Source organism: Danio aesculapii, chromosome 25 (assembly GCF_903798145.1).
Source record: "Danio aesculapii chromosome 25, fDanAes4.1, whole genome shotgun sequence".
In the NCBI taxonomy this organism is placed as follows: Eukaryota; Metazoa; Chordata; class Actinopteri; order Cypriniformes; family Danionidae; genus Danio; species Danio aesculapii.
Window position 1 is genome coordinate 13,290,467 of NC_079459.1, and position 20,372 is coordinate 13,310,838.

A 20,372-nucleotide genomic window follows, 5' to 3' on the forward strand; every position below is an offset into this window, starting at 1 on the left:
TAGTTGAAACGGTAGGCTACAAACAATTAGTTCATTATGAATTAACTAATTATTTATAAATAATTAATTCACCGCCACCTACATCGATGATGCCATCGTCCATCGCGATGTTTCACATTTGACATCATACGTAGGCCAAATTGGTTGACATCGCCCAACCTTAATGTCTGCGTGTTTAAAGTTGCTCAGATGTTAAACATGTTTTTATTACACGATCAAAGCACTACGAAATTGTATTCTGTAGAAGTAAAGATTTATGGTAGTTAGTACAGGGAATTAACACCATCATCATCACAGTCATACTCAGGAGAAGATTTTGTCAAAACCAAACATCTCATGATGATGTTGCACCATTATTGTATTTTCTTTTGTTTAATTGTTGTAACACACAATTACAGCAATTAAAGAGAAATTAGCATACATTGAAGAGTCAAAGAGCCTATATAAAGCAACCACTTTTTTTCCCGCAATGGTTGAAGTTGACTAAATTTAAGAATGAATGAGCTTAATTAACTTAATACATTAAAACCAAACCAATAATGCTATGTTGGCTAGACTACAGTAATCAACATTGCATATACTTTACAATTTCACTGATATTAGTTCATATATATATATGTATGTATGTATATATATATATATATATATATATATATATATATATATATATATATATATATATATATATATATATATATATATATATATATATATATATATATATATATATATATATATATATATATGAAATAAATAGATATAAAATTTTATTTAAAAATTTAATATATAAAATAAAAATATATAACATTATATATATATATATATATATATATATATATATATATATATATATATATATATATATATATATATATATATATAATAATAATTCAGACTTCAACTGTATGCATGTGTGTGTATATATATATATATATATATATATATATATATATATATATATATATATATATATATATATATATATATATATATATATATATATATATATATATATATATATATATATATATATATATATATATATATATATAATAGAAAGCAACTTACTGCAGCTGAATTGCTGCAGCAGCCAGATTGGTCCTTGGAAGCTTTCTCTTGCCACACAGTGGATGATGTTGCCATGACGATGTGAAGGGGTTGTTATGATCAGGGAGTGGCAAAAGCAAAATGCTGTCAATAGAAGAATGTGAGAAAAGAGAACAAAAAAATAAATAAATTTTAAGAATGACAAAACAGACACAATGCGAACAACACGTTAGTGATGTGAAGTAATAGCAATGAAACTTCCAATCCTGTATTAAGTGAGCAGCATCACCCACTCAGACTCCCTTTAGGAGGATTAATGATGCTTATTAAACGCATATGTTGTGCTTTCTACTTTCTGGGTGTGTGAACTAGAGTAAACACGAAATGTACGACTAAATGTTTTTGCAGCACAATAATATTAGAGAATATAGAGGTAATGAGGAAATTTTGGGTGCCACCCTCTTTGAACACCTTTAATTATGAATGAAATATAATCATATTTATATAAAATTGGATAGGTAAGAATGATACACACTTTCAAAGTATTTAGCCTTTCTCTTAAATTCAGAGCAATTGGCAGAGAAACTGCAGAAGGTGAGTTTTTATAATTACCTTATTATTTTAGTCAGCGCTGTCTTTTATGGGTTGTCATTACTTGTAGCTACACAGTGTCATCACATTTTATGAAAGGCTTGAATTATGGAAAATTAATTGGGGCTTATGCAAATTTACTAAAAATAAAAAACCTGAAAAATCACATGTACATAAGTATTCACAGCCTTTGCTGTGAAGCTCTAAATTGAGCTCAGGTACATTCTGTTTCCACTGATCATTCTTGAGATGTTTCAGCAGCTTTATTGGAGTTCACCTGTAGTAAATTTAATTGATTGGACATGATTTGAAAAGGCATACACCGGTCTATATAAGGTCCCAGGGTTGACAAAGCATGTCAAAGCACAAACCAAGCATGAAGACTAAGGAATTGTCTGTAGACCTCTGAGACAGGATTGTCTCGAGGCACAAGGCTGGGCAAGGTTACAGAAAACATTCTGCTGCTCTGAAAGTTCCAATGAGCACAGTGGCCTCCATCACCCGTAAGTGGAAGATGTTTGGAACCACAAGGACTCTTCCTAGAGCTGGCCGGCCATCTCAGCTGAGTGATCGGAGGAGAATGTCCTTAGTCAGGGAGGTGATCAATTACCCGATGATCACTCTGTCTGAGCTCCAGCGTTCTTCTGTGGAGAGAGGAGAACCTTACAGAATTACAATTGTCTGTGCAGCAATCCACCAATCAGGCCTTTATGGTGGAGTGGCCAGACGGAAGCCACTCCCCGCCTGGAATTTACCAAAAGGCATCTGAAGGACTCTCAGACCATAAGAAACAAAATGGTCTGGTCTGATGAGACTAAAATTGAACTCTTTGGAGTGAATGCCAGGTTCATGTGATGGTTCATCTTCCAGCAGGACAATGACCCAAAGCACATGGCCAAAATATCAGTGGAGTGGCTTCAAAACAACTCTGTGAATGCCCTTGAGTGGCCCAGCCAGAGCCCAGACCTAAATCCTATTGAACATTTCTGGAGAGATCTCCAACAGAGACCGGAACACCGTTGCTTCCCATCCAACCTGATAGAGCTTGAGAGGTTCTGCAAAAAGGAATGGGCAAAATTTCCCAAAGACAGGTGTGCTAAGCTTGTGGCATCATATTCAAAAAGACTTGAGGTTGTAATTGCTGCCAAGGCAAAGGTGCATCAACACAGTATTGAGCAAAAGCTGTGAATACTTATGTTCATATTATTTTCAGGTTTTTTATTTTTAATAAATTTGCAACAATTTAAAAATATATATTTTTCACATTGTCATTATGTGGTATTGTGTGTAGAATGTTGAGGAAATAAATGAATTTAATCAATTTTGGAATAAGGCTGTAACATACAAAAATGTGGAAAAAGTGAAGGACAATGAATACTTTCTGGATGCACTGTACAGTGTTTCCAATTTTTCCAACTTTCTATGCTTTTGTTCATTGAAATCAATGTATGACAGTGCTGCCATCTTACTGATGGTTTAGTTTAACTAAATTATTATGCCTCTGGGGTCTGCAACCGCATATATGCGAAAAACAAAACACACAGACATGAGCCATATACTGTATCTATAGAAAGCTTGAAATGTCTACTTTTAAATGCAGAGAATGTGTGTTGAAAGCAAATATTGTTTGATAAAGTAATCCTTATGAAGCCAACACTATATCTAGTTTCTCAGTCTGAGCTCATTATTTTTTATTTAACCACAAGGCTTAGTTATTACAAACGTCCACGTGAGACAAGCATGGCATGTAAACCTATGGTCAGAAAAAACAGCAGAATCTCCACTAATATATAAGAGATGTACACGAGACATACCTGATTTAGTTTAGTTTTATCTCTGAATGTTCTGCAACATTTGAAACGCAGAACAAAAAAAAAAATCCAGTTGTTATTCTAAAATGAGAGTATTAATTTTTTTTGTTTGTGTATAACCTTTGTACGAAGAAACTTCAAATAAAATATGTGAAATTATATAATCATTATATTTAAAAATGATATTGGTATTGCTTTTGGTTCAGAGCCACAGAGATCCAGCTTCTAAAAATAGTAGTACACAATGCTTGATTCATTTGCAACACTTTCACTTCCATTCACAGTTCACATTAGCAGAACACAAGCTGGGAGTGACATTCAATTCTGCTGTAGTCAATATCCATACATCATGTTAATCCTATCCTGTCTGCATTCTGCATCCCAGACAAAATGTGCAGCGTTGTTCGACTCAAGGTTTTGCATTGTGGCGTGTAAGAAATTGGAACATTGAACACTGCTACATCTTTTTAAAGTCTTAGGTTTGTCCATCTTTTTCCAAATGAAGAGAATTTGGGAGCATACGTACATGTGCCTGTCAATGCTAGTTATTTTCCTGCCCAGGAATTGCAGAAGGATTATAAAATACTTTACAATAATGTCTCATTACAAAATTTTAGTTAATGAATTGGAATCAACATTGAAAAGTGGGAAAACTCGGATTTGTTGCAATTACTGTATTATTAATAGTTAAAAATACAAATATATTTTATTAGTTATTAACTGCATTTAATTAAATGGCTACAACTTGTAATCAGATTAATGCTATGATTGTAATGTGTTATTAGGCATTAACTAAGAAATTAACATCACCTAAAATAAAAAAAAGTGTTTTTATCATGAGTTTAGTTCAGTTAAATAATCTTAACTATTAGAACCTTGTTGCAGCTGTTAACATACAATAGCCCTATAAATAGTGGCAGAATTTTTTAAATCGATGCTTATTGAGTAACAATCGATGCTTATTGAGTAACAATCACAGCGCCATGTCTTTTTGACTTGTCACCTGAGCAATATCACAACTAGTTCGAAAAAGAAAAAAAGTTGAGAAGAAATTTCTAATTCCCTTTAAAGCCAGTTGAGCAAAATATTCACATTTTCTACCCCACTAAAGGCTTCTTTCTCTTTAGTTAATAACAAAAGATAAACTACATGACCTTGCGTTGTTTCCATGTCACTTCTCGTGTGTGTTTTTAGTTGTGTGCTGTAGTTTGTGGACTGAGTTGTCAGCGATTGCTATTGTAAAGTCATGAAACCCTGTCGCCGATCCATCTTGCTGTGTAAACAAAGCAGCGACGAAACGCTACCTCAGATAGTCATACAGTGTGAAAACATCTGTGACATGACTTCTTTGAAAATCGTGCAGTCTGAACTCGGCATTAGGTGCAAAACAGCCACCCACTATACTTTGCTCCCTTTTTTTTTCTTCTTTACACCTCAATCCATGCCTCTGTGAGAGATATTTAGAGTGTCTGTCAACACGCTGCATTGCTGTACAAACAAGAGAGACTGGATCACATACTCATGAAGCGACAAGGCCAAATCAGTCACAACAGAAAGTGATTAAGCCGCTGAAAGTGAGACGACAAGCGAATGCTATATACGGGAGATGCATGTGCTGTACTTTTGTAGTGTACTTAGTGGTGATGTCACACACAAGTGCTCTATGGCTCTTACTGATGACTGCATAATGAGAGCCTGCAACCAGAAACGCACTCAGAACATGGTAAACAACACAGTTATGTGTTTGAATCTGCATGGGATCTGTTTGTTTTTGTTTTTTGTTTTTTTTAGAAATAGATGTGTGCTAGAATGCTAATTTAAAGACTTTATGAGGCATCGCTTCAGATGTTAGACAGATTCATGACATCAAATCAGGAACATCCCGTAGGTTGCTAGAACTCGGTGGGAATTTACAGTGGTTATAAATCCGTTGACTGTTGTAGCACATTTAGTATCTGTTACATATGCCTGAGGGCTCGCTATGCCTCCGACATGAAGGAAAATAAACAAAAGCTATTTGCTAGACAACTTTATACTACACAGCTTTTTCAGACTTCGATGTAATCATTTGTGTAAAAAATGGTAATATAAAAGATTTTATTGCCATTTTTGGTCCCTAATAATTTTGGCTTGACTGTGTGCTATTTGGATTCTTAGCCTTTGTGTAATATTAAAGTGCTTCATTTGCAAACAAATGTGACTCCTTAGTCTTCTGTATATTTACGCTAAGAATATATCTGCATTTTCAACCTATTATACTTTAATTATAACTGTTATGGACCAAAACGCACAATACACAACTGTCATTGGTTGTTTTGTAAGTATTGTACCTAATTGATATAATACTTTCTAAAATCTTAAAATCCGGTCTAAATAGGACTACTGTCCAAAATCAAAAGATATAATACATTTTTAAGTAATATATACTGTATTCATGTGATGGCAAAACTGAATTTTTAGAAGCCATTCATGCCAACATTAAGGAAAAAATACTGTAAGGATATCTTTAACCAATGTCAATGTCAATTTCATTTATATAACACTAGCACAATATTAAACACAACCAGAGGTTGACCAATGTGCTGCACAATACACATCACAACAAAGACAAAATATAAAAATATATAACTAAAACGAACAATTTTCATTGATTAAAATGCCAAAGAGGTACCTTTTCGACCTAGATTTAAATACCGACAGAGATGAATAACCTAGGACTAGCTACTGTGAAGGCATGGTCACCCTTTCATTTCAGAGATGTTAGATGACCAAAGAGACCAACCACGCTGATGCTCAAACAACATGTCTGACAGATAGAAAAGTGCCAGGCCATTTAGAAATTTAAAAACCAAAAGAAGAATCTAAAAAGTGACACAAGTGCACAGGCAACCATGCAAAGAACTTAAAACGGGTGTAATGTGGTCATGTTTTTTGGTATAGGTTAAAAGCCTTGCTGCAGCATTTTGAACTAATTGTAAACCGGATATGGTTATCTGACTAATTCCAAAGTAATATGAGTTACAATAGTCCAATCTAGTGGTAATAAAAGCATGGATTATTTTTTTCAAAAAAATTTCTAGATAGAATTGATTTAACTGTTTTTAAAAGTCAAAGCTAAAAGAAGCAAGATTTAACCACTGCATTCTATTTGTCAAAGCTCAAGTCATCATTCAGAATAACACCCAGATTTTTTACCCAGGGCTTCATAGAAAAACTTAATTTTTCAAAATTAACTATAAGTGCTCTAGAAGAGCTTAATAGGCCAAACAGAATTATTTCAGTCTTTCATTAAAATCTAGAAAGTTCAGACAACCAAGCTTTCACATCTGACAAGCATAGCATAAGAGTCTCTAGCCCATTTGAACTTGGTTTTAAAGGTAGGTAGATTTGGATGTCATCCGCATAACGGTGAAAAGACAGACCATGTTTTCTAAAAACAGAGCCCAGAGGAAGCATTTATAAGGAGAAAATAATAAGGGCTAAAATAGATCACTGGGGAACGCCACATGACAAATGTGCTGCCTCAGATCAATGTTCACCAATGGTGACTTCAAAACTGCGATTGGACAAATAGGATTTAAACCAATCCAGGGCACTTCCTTTTATCTTTAAACAATGCTCTAAGCCGGCCAACAAGATGGCATGTGTCAAATGCAGCTCTCAGATCTAACAGCACAAGCACTGCACAGTCTCCAGCATCACCAGTAAGCAAAATATCATTTAAAACTTTAACAAGTGGGTCTCGATTGAATGATACTTTTTGAAACCTGACTTAAAGACCTGAAAAAATTCATTCATTAATTCATTTTCTTTTCAGCTTAGCCCCTTTAGTATTCTGGGGTCGCCACAGTGGAATGAACCGCCAACTTATCCAGCATATGTTTCATACAGCGGCTGCCCTTCCAGCTGCAACCCATCACTGGGAAACATCCATACACGCTCATTCATACACATACACTACGGACAAGTTAGCTTACCCAATTCACCTATAGTATAGCACATGTCTTTGGACTGTAGGGGAAACCGGAGCACCCGAAGGAAACTCACGCAAATACTGGTAGAACATGCAAACTCCACACAGAAATGCCAACTGACCCAGCCGAGCCTCAAACCTTCTTGCTGTGAGGCGATCGTGCTACCCACTGCGCCACCGTGACGCCCCCACATCCTCAATTCATTCAGATATTCATTCCTATTTATAATAATAGCAGTGTTTTTTTAGATTTTGAAGTGAAATATGAGCATAACATGTAATCGGCAGCTTTATATTTCATAGCACTGTTACTTGACAGTTCTTTCTATTTAGGCTTACTTTAGAAGCTCTCTGCAAATGCCAGTTTTCAAAATGGCTATCCTGGATGTCGATGTATGATGAGTCATAACTATGATGTCTAAGAAAAGCAGTTAATAGCCCTGATTTCTAAAGCAGCCTCCTCTCATACTCCCCGTGGGCAAATTTGATTGGAATCCCCCAAAACAACATCAAAGCTGTGACTAATGTTTTTTTTTTTGTTTGTTTTTTTTGGGAGAATAAAAAACTGCTATTTTGAATAAAGATGTTTTTTTTAGAACATTATGAAATGTGTTTGTTCCTTAGTTCCTGCTGATTTTGCTGCAGCTTGTGTAGCACATTAAAGGATGGGGAAAAAATTGTGTTTTTCTACTTGTTGTTCATTACCAAAACATCAGTAATACCAAAAAAAAAAAGACAACAAACAACATTTCATGAATACATACAAGTAAAATGTGGTTGTTTGTACTTACAGAAAGCCATTTTTATCTGCATTGCTATTGAATTGCAGTTTCAGAATAGCATTTTAGCAGTAAATGCCATTTTTATGAATACATGCTCAACACTGTTGATTTGTTGTGATAACAAGCATTACAAAATTCCATCTTCTATGATAATTTTTATTTTTTTTTTTAAAGAAAATAATGTCACCTTGTCCTTGGCTGTTTCTCAATATGCGTTCTTCAGCGGTCTTGCGTTCTCGTGTAACGTCATCATCAACTCCAATACAGTTCCAATAGTCAAGACCGCAAGAACGGAGGACGTGTGAAACTTCCCAGAGGTGTTCTTAATATCGAGGACGCACTGATGCAGACTTGAGCACCGAACTCGCTCTAGAAGTCATTGTGACTAGAGGTGGGAAGCGCTGCGTTTTATATAGATTTATTATTGAAGTTCAGAGATATAACTTATTTATCTAAGAATTTTCCTTAAATGAGACGTTCAAAGTAAACATTGCCATGAAAATCTTAATAAAGGATTGAACACAAAAAATCTGTTTTATTTATATTGTGCAACATATATTTATAATGGTTTTTATGCAGAGTATATATTTTTAAAAGGGGAAAAACAATAAATCATTGCATGAATGCTGTAATGTTTAAATAATTTTTCATTAAAATTGCGTGAAGGTCATGTGACCATCAGGAAGAACACAGCCTCTCATTTCTCAGTTCGTTCTTCCGATGACATCTGGCAAGACCGGCCTTTACAAGAACGCAAGTTCGTTCTCTGCGTTCTTGGAATTAAGAAACAGCCCTCATGTTGGTGTGGGTTTCCTCCGGGTGCTCCAGTTTCCCCCACCGTCCAAAAACATGCGCTACAGGTGAATCGAATAAGCTAAATTGACCGTAGTTTGTGTGTGTGAATGTGAGGGGGCATGGATGTTTCCCAGTGCTGAGTAGCCGCTGGAAGGGCATCTGATGTTTAAAACATGCTGGATAAGTTGGTGGTTAATTTCACAACCCCTTTTTTAATAAAAGGACTAAGCTGAAGGTAAATTAATGAATGTTACCTTGTTTTTCACTTTTTTTTTCTTCTTTCAGCTGAACAAGCAACAGCTGCAGGTGGTGAAGGAGCGCTTCCAGGCCTTCCTAAAAGGAGAGACTCAGATTGTCGCTGATGAGGCTTTCTGCAACGCTGTGCGCAGTTACTATGAGGCAAGACTTTCTGATCTTCATTTCTGTATTAGATGGATCATTGAAATATTTGGATGCAATGATTGCCAAAGTGACTTTTTCATGTTGTTTTTTTTTAAAGTTTAAACAAGTATACACTCACTGGCCACTTTATTAGATAAACCTTACTGGCACCAGGTTGGACCCCCCTTTTGCCTTCAGAACTGCCTTAATCCTTTGTGGCATAGATTCAACAAGTTACTGGAAAATTCCTCTGAGATTTAGGTCCATATTGTGGTGATAGCATCACACAGTTGCTGCAGATTTGTTTGCTTCACATTCATGATGCGAATCTCTCAATCCACCACATCCCAAAGGTACTCTGTTGGATTGAGATCTGGTGTCTGTGGAGGCCATTTGAGTACAGTGAACTCATTGTCATGTTCAAGAAACCAGTTTGAGATGATTCACACTAAATCACATGGTGCCTTATCCTGCTGGAAGTGGCCATCAAAAGATGGGCATACTGTAGTCGTAAAGAGATGGACATGGTCAGCTACAGCCCTCACTCAGATTGGCTGTGACATTGACACAATGCTAAATTGGTACTAATGGGCCCAAAGTGTGCCAAGAAAATATCCCACACACCTATTACACCACCAGCCTGAACCATTTATACAAGGCAGGATGATCCATGCTTTCATGTTGTTGATGCCAAATTCTGACCATGCCATCAGAATGTCACAGCAGAAATCGAGACTCATCAGGCCAGGCAATGTTTTTCCAATCTTCTATTGCCCAATTTTGCTGATCCTGTGTGAATTTTGTGGTGTTTCCTGTTCTTAGCTGACAGGAGTGGCACCTGGTGTTGTCCTCTGTTGCTGTAGCCCATTTGCCTCAAAGTTAGACGTGTTTTGTGTTCAGAGATGCTCCTCTGTATACCTTGGTTGTAACGAGTGTTTATTTGAGTTACTGTTGCCTTTCTATCAGTTCGAACCAGTTTGGCCATTCTCCTCTGACCTCTGGCATCAACAAGGCATTTGCGCCCACAGAACTGCCGCTCACTGTTTTTTTTTCTTTTTTTTCGGACCATTCTCTGTTAACCCTAGAGATGGTTGTGCATGAAAATCCCAGTAGATCAGCAGTTTCTGAAATACTTAGAGCAGCTCGTCTGGCACCAACAGCCATGCCACATTCAAAGTCACTTAAATCACATTCCTTCTGCATTTTGATGCTCGGTTTGATCTGCAGCAGATCGTCTTGACCATGTCTACATGCCTAAATGCATTGAGTTGGTGCCATGTGATTGGCTGATTAGAAATTTGCGTTAACAAGCAGTTGTACAGTGCCCGGTGAGTGTTTATTGTCTCTGCGATGTGTGCCAAGCCAAAAAAAACCCCTAAAAATCACACATTTTGTGAGTACGTACTGTATTTTGAAAGGAATTGACCCTTCGCAACCACCTCTCCATCTTCCTTCTTTCTCAGACAAACTTTAAGTATCAGTTGTAGTGGTCCCCTATCAATTTGTGCACTCCCCAGGGAAATAGTGAATAATTTCTGGAAAAATGACTGACTTCACATAGAAGAAGACCTGATCATCTGCCTTCAAGTCTAGTGATAGGAAATTTGTTTATCATTTGATTATAATTACACATAATTCACAAACTCATGCAAAATGTGTCATCTTGAACATGACAATGGTGCATCTATAAAATTATAAAAGACAGTAAAAATGAATTCATTGTTTATCTGGGTCTCTAGACTATCTGGTTTAAGTTTGTTCATCTCACCTTTCATCTTCCGAGTCTTCAAGCAGTTCACTGGGTTTTGTCAAATCACATCTCTTTTCACATCTCTTTAAACTAAAGTTACAAAGTTAATGTATTGGTCCAATAACAGACAAGATTAGTTAATCAGTTTTGAGTCCTTGTGTTTAATCTTGTGACAGCTGATGGCGAGGCAGATGTCCACACAAAAATGTCCATTTCACTTCTCAGGGTTTCATTTTCACCATTTTTCATGGCTGTCGTTGATGTTACTCCACTATGCTTCATTAGTCTGACTGATTGCTTGAAGGAAAAAAGGGCCAGACAGTTACTGGGCACAGAATATGTGTATTATGATTGGTTGAATCACCTTTTAATCAAACTGCCTGCAAATGATCAATTGACTTTAAAACATATGTCTACATATTGCAAATTATAAATGAGTAGTTCACTGCACATGTACTATTCTTCTGTCATGATATCCGTCAGACACATCATAATCTTTGTGAAATTAGTAGGTTATACTGGTACATTTCAGCAAATGTATGAATAGTATGTATCCACACAGACTACTCCTCATGTATTATTTTTGCCTGTTTATTGTAGCGAAGTATAGGCATATTTAAGCTTAGACATTTTTTATAATATCAAAGAATTTGTGGAAAAGAATCAGCTAGGCACCTCTGTATTTATGGTTTAGCTCTCTGCTCATCCTGTCTGTTATGCTGAATTCACACCTAACACAGAGTTCATTAGTATGCATAATATGCAAGTAAATTACATACAAAATCACAAAAAAGAAGGAAAAAAAATCTGGAATCTACCATGCAAGTTCAAAAGATTGAACTCAAGCAAAACAATAAATATGCAGTTGAAGTCAGAACTATTTGATCCCCTTTGAATTTTTATTTTTATTTTTTCTTCTTTTTTAGAAATTTCCCAAATGATGCTTAACAGAGCAGGGGAATTTTCACAGTATGTTTGATAATATTTTTTTCTTCTGGAGAAAGTCTTATTTGTTTTATTGCGGAAAATTAAAAATTATTTAGCCCCTTTAAGCTATATATTTTTCGATTGTCTGCAGAACGAGCCATTGCTATACAATGATTTGCCTAATTACCCTAACTTGCCTAGTTAACCTAATTAACCCAGTTAAGCCTTTAAATGTCACTTTAAGCTAAATACTAGTATCTTGAAAAATATCAAGTAAAATATTATGTACTGTCATCATGGCAAAGATAAAATAAATCAGTTATTAGAAATGAGTTATTAAAACTTTTGTTTAGAAATGTGTTTAAAAAAATCTTTAAACAGAAAATGGGGTAAAAATAAATGGGGGGCTAATAATTATGACTTCAACTGTAAATAAATCATGAGAGGAAAAAGATCCTGTGAGTAAACTAGAGCGAGTGATGTGGTTCTCCTTTTATTCTAAATAATAATTAAAAAAAAAATTATTACAGCTTACATGGAACCTTTAATGGAACGCTCTTTAATGGAACAGGTCAATTCAGATTTAGTGATTGACTTGAAATGCGTCTTTTAATTGAGCGTTTATAGAGGATTTTTTTTGAGATTTCAGGATTAATTTAGATAGGACTTGGTCGAGCTGTCAGTAGGCATTGCAAATATATGTCTATAGAGTAAACGGGAACTTTGGTTTAACACACACGCACACGCACGCACACACACACACACACATACAAATAACTTATTGGGTAAACTCAATTTAATTGAGGGCAGGATTTGTTTAGCACCAACTAAAAAAATATTTACACAATTTAATGCAATTGAGTTGGTCCAACTTGATTTTATCAAATTGAAGTTTAAATACATTTGTATTTTTTTTTTTACTTAAACTCAAAATTATGATAATATCATCTTTTGTGTGTCGTACATTTCACAGTTTTCTTTATTTGAAGTTATCCTAAACGAACTAAAAGAGACATTAAGCATATTTCATGAGTAACATATACAGTTGATTAACAAATAATAAACTGCTGTTTTGCTGCCATACTCAAAGCATGGGTGCTCCTGCAAGGTGATCATCTCAAAACTAGGGATGGGTATTGTTAAGGTTTTAAACTTGTTACCTCAATTTTGGGGATTTATACCTACGTAACTTTAAATAGTAACAGTTACTGACTCCAGTAAGCTACAAACACAAATTATGTATCATTTTATGAAGTTACATGTTAAAAAAATATAAAAAGTAATGCATTATGTTTTGTGTTGTGTACAAAAATTTGTATTGTGTTCAATATTTGTTATCCATATATGAACACAGGAAAACATTAATGTAATGTCCTAGAAAAAAATATGACTTGATAGCCAAGTGTTCCATGAGTTTATATTTCAAATTTGATGAAGATAGCATGCAAAGTAAGATTACTGTAAAAAGTTTTCAGAGGCTGTCGATGTCCTTCTCTCCCTCACAGTCAGGTGCATTTTCTCAAAAATGACATTCCAAAACTTAGACATTAACAGTTGCTGAATGATTTGGTCTACATTCACAGTTTATGTATCTTTGGAAAGAAGACACTCTGGGCTTTATTATCCATCATCTAGTGTTTAGTATGCTCAAAATGAAAAAAAGTTATAGATACTTAAGTAATGTAAAAAAAAAATTGCACCAATCTAAACATTTTATAATTTCATAAACAAATATGTGAAAATTCTGTGTTGCTCCAGGACAAAAGTAATAGGTCAAAAGCTACACATCCCCTGAGTATATGTTTTATATATATATATATATATATATATATATATATATATATATATATATATATATATATATATATATATATATATATATATATAAATAACTAACGGTGATCAAGAAACGCTGTATATTTTAACGCGTTTCTTTCAATTGTCCTTCTAGTGTTCATTTATATTTTAATCTTGGCATAACTGTAGTAAGTCACTGTAGTTAACTCACCGTGATGACGGTAGAGTCCACACACTCTCTCACTGACAATGGCACCATATGGCCAGTTCATACCATCATTCACAGCAAACTAATGTTATGGAAGTGTAATAGTACAGTATTTTGTCAAAATATACTAAAACAGTTGACTTGTTTTGCTACTATTGATTATTTCCGTGTGTCCTTTCCAGTAGTGGCTCAATCACCTCTGAAAGCAGAGATCATGCCACTTGCCTTATAAATCATTATCAGTTATGTGGTTGTCCCTAGGCATGGGCCGGTATAAGATTCTGATGGTATGATAACCTTGGATATAAATATCACGGTATTGAGATTACTGCTCTAAAATATATTCTTTTTTAATGTTGTGTAAAAAACAAAAAAAAATTCCTATTTCAACACATAATATTTTAATTTGGGAAACATTTATAATATTTTGGTGCAGTAAACATGTCAGGCTAAATAATTCAAATGAGTTATTGACTTCTGCTGTCTTCATTTGTTTCAAAAACACAGATTTTTCTGCTGGAGATACGGTTGTCCTAAAAAAAAAATGTAAATACAAAATCTTACTCAAACCTTTGTAAAGGTATTACAGAAAATTTTGACTGTTTTAAAACCTTGACTTTTCCAAACCGCGGTATACCTTGAACACGCTTATCTTCCCATACCTAGTTGTCCCACCCCAAGACACACACATAAATCATCATCACTTATGTGCCCCACTCCCCCGCAACACGCACGCACACACATATATACATACACCAGAGCAGGCCTGATAGAACTTACTCAAGCTAAATAGCAAATTATACATAAATGACATTACATAATTCCATTGGTATAATCTTTATTCCCATCACTGGCGCTAAAACACTGATGTCAACTGATGTCATTATATTTAAGTAAAACATCTTAATTCCCCCATCCTACCCTACTTCCCAATCCATCTTGCTGTTCACACACACATTATGATACAACTTTTTGCTTTATGATACAACAGGTTGCTTGGTAACCTAGTCTGAGCTCATAAAAAGCAGTGCTGTGTGTGATTCTCAGAGTTGACCTCAATCTTGTTATTGAGTAGACAGAGGTTACGCTAATTGACTGTGAATGAGTGCTACATTCTGTTGCTCCTGTAAAAGTTCACTAAAGGGTTTAGAAAGCAGAATTAAATAATTACTAAATGCTTTAATTTGAGCCAAGTCCACTCACACTGAAGTATTGATGTTAAAATATTAAACACAGAAGAAAAGGCAAGAAAGCTAAAGCGAACAACATTAAAGAAACCAAATGGCAACATTAATTGAATGTATATATAAATCTCATCTCATCTTCGTCTGCTTTTCCGGGACCGGGTTGAAGGGCCAGCAGTCTTGGGTGAGAACCCCAGACTTTCCTCTCCCCAGACACTTCCTCCAGCTCCTCCGGGGGATCCCGAGGTGTTCCCTGGCCAGCCAAGAGACATAGTCCCTCCAGCGTGTTCTGGGTTTACCCTGAGGCCTCCTACCGGTGGGACATGCCTGGAACACCTCCCTAGGTAGGCGTCCAGGAGGCATCTGAAACAGATGCCCAAGCCACCTCAGCTGACTTTTCTCGATGTGGTGGAGCAGCGGCTCTACTCTGAGCTCCTCCCGGGTGACAGAGACCCTATCTATAAGGGTGCACCCTGCCACCTTGAGAAGGAAACTTATTTCGGCCGCTTGTATCCGAGATCTTGTCCTTTCGGTCATGAGCTAAAGCTCATGACTATAGGCGAGAGTAGGAACGTAGATTGACTGGTGAATCGAGAGCTTTGCCTTTCAGCTCAGCTCCTTCTTTAACACAACGGACCGATACATAGACCCTATTACTGCTGCCGCTGCACCAATCTGCCTGTCGATCTCACTTTCCATCCTTCCCTCATTCGTGAACAAAACCCCAAGATACTTAAACTCCTCCACCAGGGGTAAGGACTTTCCTCCATTTATATATACTTTCCTCAAGTAAATATGAATGATTGACAAAAAGATACTTCATTCTTAGCCATGGGTATTTGTTCAGGTGGTGATGTCAGAGATCATCAGTCACAGTATAAAAAAGGGTGTCCACACTGGATACTTACAGGGACTCAGGTATAGGAACTACCCAACACAAAAACAAAATGCATCAGGGATTTACTAAGATCTTATGTTTGATAATTAGCACTATTTACACTGTGTGGTAAAGAACAGTACCTTGGATATAAATATCACGGTTCCACGGTATTGTGATTACTGCTCTAAAATATATTCTTTTTAAGTTTCAGGGTAAAAAACAAAAACCCTTTTTTTTCCCTTTTGAACACAACATTTTTTGATTTGGGAGACTTTTAAAATATTTTATATTAAAAATAATAAAACATGTCAGGCTAAATAATTCAAATGAATCACTGACTTCTGCTGTCATGTGTTTCAAAAACACTGATTTCTGTAGAATTTAAAATGCCGTCTTTGGATATCTTTTCTGCTGGAGATACTGTTGTCCTAAAAAACAACAAAAAAAAGTAAATATTAAAAAATCTTACTCATACCTTAGGAATGGTATTGTAGAAAATTTTGACGGTTTTAAAACCTTGACTTTTCCAAACCTCGGTATACCTTAAAAACGGTTATCGTCCCATGCCTAGGTACGGGTCACCTTTATAAGGCTTGTGTTTCCTCTGCCAAAGGGCACCAATGGTACCCTTTTTGGTAAGCGTGGTGTTCAACAGAAAGCTGTAGTCAACATCATTCTAGCTTGAATTTCACATATCATATCAGAAGCACTTCTTACTAAACAAATGCTTCATTCATTCATTTTCTTTTCGGCTTAGTCCCTTTATTAATCTGGGGTCACCACAGCGGAATGAACCGCCAACTTATCCAACGCATGTTTTATGCAGTGGATGCCCTTCCAGCCACAACCAAACACTGGGAAGCACCCATACACTCTTGGACACACTTACATACACTACGGCCACTATTTAGCTTTTAAACTAATGCTATACATAAATACGTATGTATAAATAAATGTTTATTACTCCCTGTTCTAGGAACAGGGTTTGATTATAGGTGCCAATCAATGATAATGCGAAATAGCCCACTGTAACATCTGCAATTATATATAAATAATAATAAAAAATAAAAACATGTGAACACATACAGAGACTTACAGTCTGTGAAATGTTACCAATTACAAATAAAAAATACCCAAAACTAGACCCAAAAAAGTCCTTATTTAGGTTCATTAAGCATACTAAACATTTGCAGCCAGTACAAACCTCCCATCTTTATTTTTTACCAGCACACGTATTCAATTCAATTCAATTCACCTTTATTTGTATAGCGCTTATACAATGTAGATTGTGTCAAAGCAGCTTCACATAAAAGGTCACAGTAAATAGGAACAGTGTAGTTCAGTTTGTAGTGTTTAAGTTCAGTTCAGTTTAGCTCAGTTCAGTGTGGTTTAATAATCACTACTGAGAGTCCAAATATTGAAGAGCAAATCCAACGATGCGCAGCTCTACAGATCCTGAACCATGCAAGCCAGTGGCGACAGCGGAGAGGGAAAAAAAACTTCACTAAAGGCGGAAGTGAAGAAAAAAAAACCTTGAGAGAAACCAGGCTCAGTTGGGCACGACCATTTTAATTTCTCCGCTGGCCAAACGTCTTGTGCAGAGCTGCAGTCTCAGTGGCGGAGGCTGGAAGCTGGCCTCAGCGAAGACTCGTCTGTCTCTGGAGCGTCATAGGAAACAGTCTCATGTTCTCCACTCTTCCATGACCATCGCAGTAGTTGTTCAGGATTCGGCCAGGTCCAGGATATGGAAACCTTGGGATCATCTCGTCGTTGGTCTTGGATCGAATCAGTGACTCTGCATAGTCTGAGGGCCTCGGGAAGAGTATCCCCAGGTGGAAATGGAGAATAAAGAAAATAATTAGCGTAGCTGATGTTCACAGTGTATATCAGCAAGATGCATAGCCTGTGTGGAAGCCCCCTAAGTGGTGCACTAAGTGTATGCTTTACTGAACAGATAGGTCTTTAATCTAGTTTTGAATTGGGAGAGTGTGTCTGAGCCTCGGACGTTATCAGGAAGGCTATTCCAGAGTTTAGGAGCTATAAATGAGAAGGCTCGACCTCCTTTACTCGACTTTGCTATTCTAGGTACTACCAGAAGCCCTGAGTTTTGAGATCTTAAAGAGCGAGTTGGATTGTAGCGAGACAGAAGATTGGTTAGATAAGCAGGAGCTAGATTATTTAGAGCTTTATATGTAAGAAGCAATATTTTAAATTCAATACGAAACTTAACAGGCAGCCAGTGTAAGGAGGATAAAATTGGGGTGATGTGATCAAATTTTCTAGACCTGGTTAGAACTCTGGCAGCTGCATTTTGTACTAATTGAAGTTTGTTAATAGAGGATGCTGGGCAGCCAGCAAACAGAGCATTACAGTAGTCCAGCCTAGAAGTCATAAAAGCATGGACTAGCTTTTCTGCATCTGAGATGGATAGCATACTTCGTAACTTAGCTATATTTCTCAGATGAAAGAAAGCAGTTTTTGTGACATGGGAAATATGATTTTTAAAAGTTAAATTGCTGTCTAATATGACACCCAGATCTTTTATAGTAGAACTAACGCTAACTTTGTATCCCTCTAATTGTAGATCGAGTTGTGAGATCTGCTGTGTACAGGATTTAGGCCCAATAAGTAATAATTCTGTTTTGTCTGAGTTTAAGAGAAGATAATTGTTGGTCATCCAGTCTTTAACATCTTTAATACACTCAGTTAGCTTGGACAGATTAGACGTCTCGTCAGGTTTAGTTGAAATATATAATTGAGTATCATCTGCATAGCAGTGAAAGCTGATCCCATGTCTTCTAATAATGTCTCCCAGGGGTAGCATGTATATTGTAAACAGTAAAGGGCCTAAAACTGATCCTTGAGGCACCCCGTATTTTACTGGGCTGATTTGTGAAGGCTGTCCATTTATATTTACAAACTGGTAACGGTCAGATAAGTATGACTTAAACCATTGTAGGGCCTGTCCCTGGACACCTGTAGACTTTAAGCGATTAATAAGGATACCATGGTCAATGGTGTCAAATGCCGCACTAAGATCGAGTAGAACTAATAGCGAGATGCACCCTTGGTCAGCAGCTAAGAGTAAATCGTTGGTTATTTTCACCAATGCAGTTTCTGTACTGTGATGAGCTCTGAAACCTGACTGAAACACTTCAAAAACATTGTTGGTCTGCAGAAAGGAGCATAATTGAGCAGAAACAACTTTTTCTAGTATTTTAGATATAAATGGAAGGTTTGAAATAGGCCTATAATTAGCTAAGTTGCTGGGTTCCAGTTGTGGTTTCTTAATAATAGGTTTAATAACAGCTAGCTTGTAGGGATTTGGAACATGGCCTAAAGATAAAGAAGAGTTGATAATGTTAAGAAGAGGTTCTCCTATAACAGGTAGCAATTCTTTCAGTAACTTTGTTGGAATTGGGTCCAATATACACGTAGCTGATTTAGAGCTATTTATAATTTTGTCTAGCTCTTCCTGTTCTATGATTTTAAAGCACTGTAGGTTATTTAGATTCAGAGGCGTGTTTACTGGATCTGAAGTATAAGGCGGTGCAGAAAGTTTAATATCTCCTATTTTCTGTCTAAAGCCTTCTATTTTATCACTGAAAAAATTCATGAAGTCATCACTACTAATTTGCGGTGGAACGTTTTGTTCCAAAGATGACCGATTATTTGTTAATTTAGCAATGGTGTTAAATAAGAATCTAGGATTGTTATGATTATTTTCTATCAGTTTGCGGAGGTGCTCAGCCCTGGCAGATTTTAAAGCCCTCCTATAGCTGGACATACTGTCTTTGTACGCAATTCTAAAGACTTCTAAATTAGTTTTTTTCCATTTACGTTCCAGGGCACGGGTTGCTGTTTTGAGAGCACGGGTATGACTATTATACCACGGTGTAGATTTATTCTCTCTAGCCTTTTTTAGTTTGAAGGGTGCCACAGTATTTAAAGTGCTAGTAAAGATGGCATCCATACTGCTGGTTACTACATCAAGGTCATTTGCGTTTGCGGGTGCATTTCGAAGTAGAGAAAGATCAGGTAAGTTATTTATAAATTCATCTTTAGTGGATGGAACAATAGTTCTACTAGGACGATATATCGGAGCGGATCTGCTAATTTCAGGTAAACATAGCTTATATAGTAAGAGGTAGTGGTCTGTAATATCATCACTTTGTGGTATAATGTCTACATCAATGACCTCAATTCCATAAGACAGAATTAGATCTAGTGTATGCTTTAGGCGATG

The 20,372-nt window shown here is 36.2% G+C and overlaps 1 protein-coding gene across 5 annotated transcripts in view; it reads left to right on the top strand.

The window, feature by feature from the left end:
- cadps2 (Ca++-dependent secretion activator 2) overlaps positions 1-20,372 on the top strand; it is a 351,417-nt gene that overhangs the window by 41,613 nt on the left and 289,432 nt on the right. For all 5 annotated transcript variants that reach the window (XM_056451362.1, XM_056451364.1, XM_056451365.1 and 2 more), the window contains exon 2: positions 9,285-9,398. In XM_056451362.1, coding sequence (XP_056307337.1) covers positions 9,285-9,398 — 114 coding nt within the window. The remainder of the gene's footprint in view (positions 1-9,284; positions 9,399-20,372) is intronic.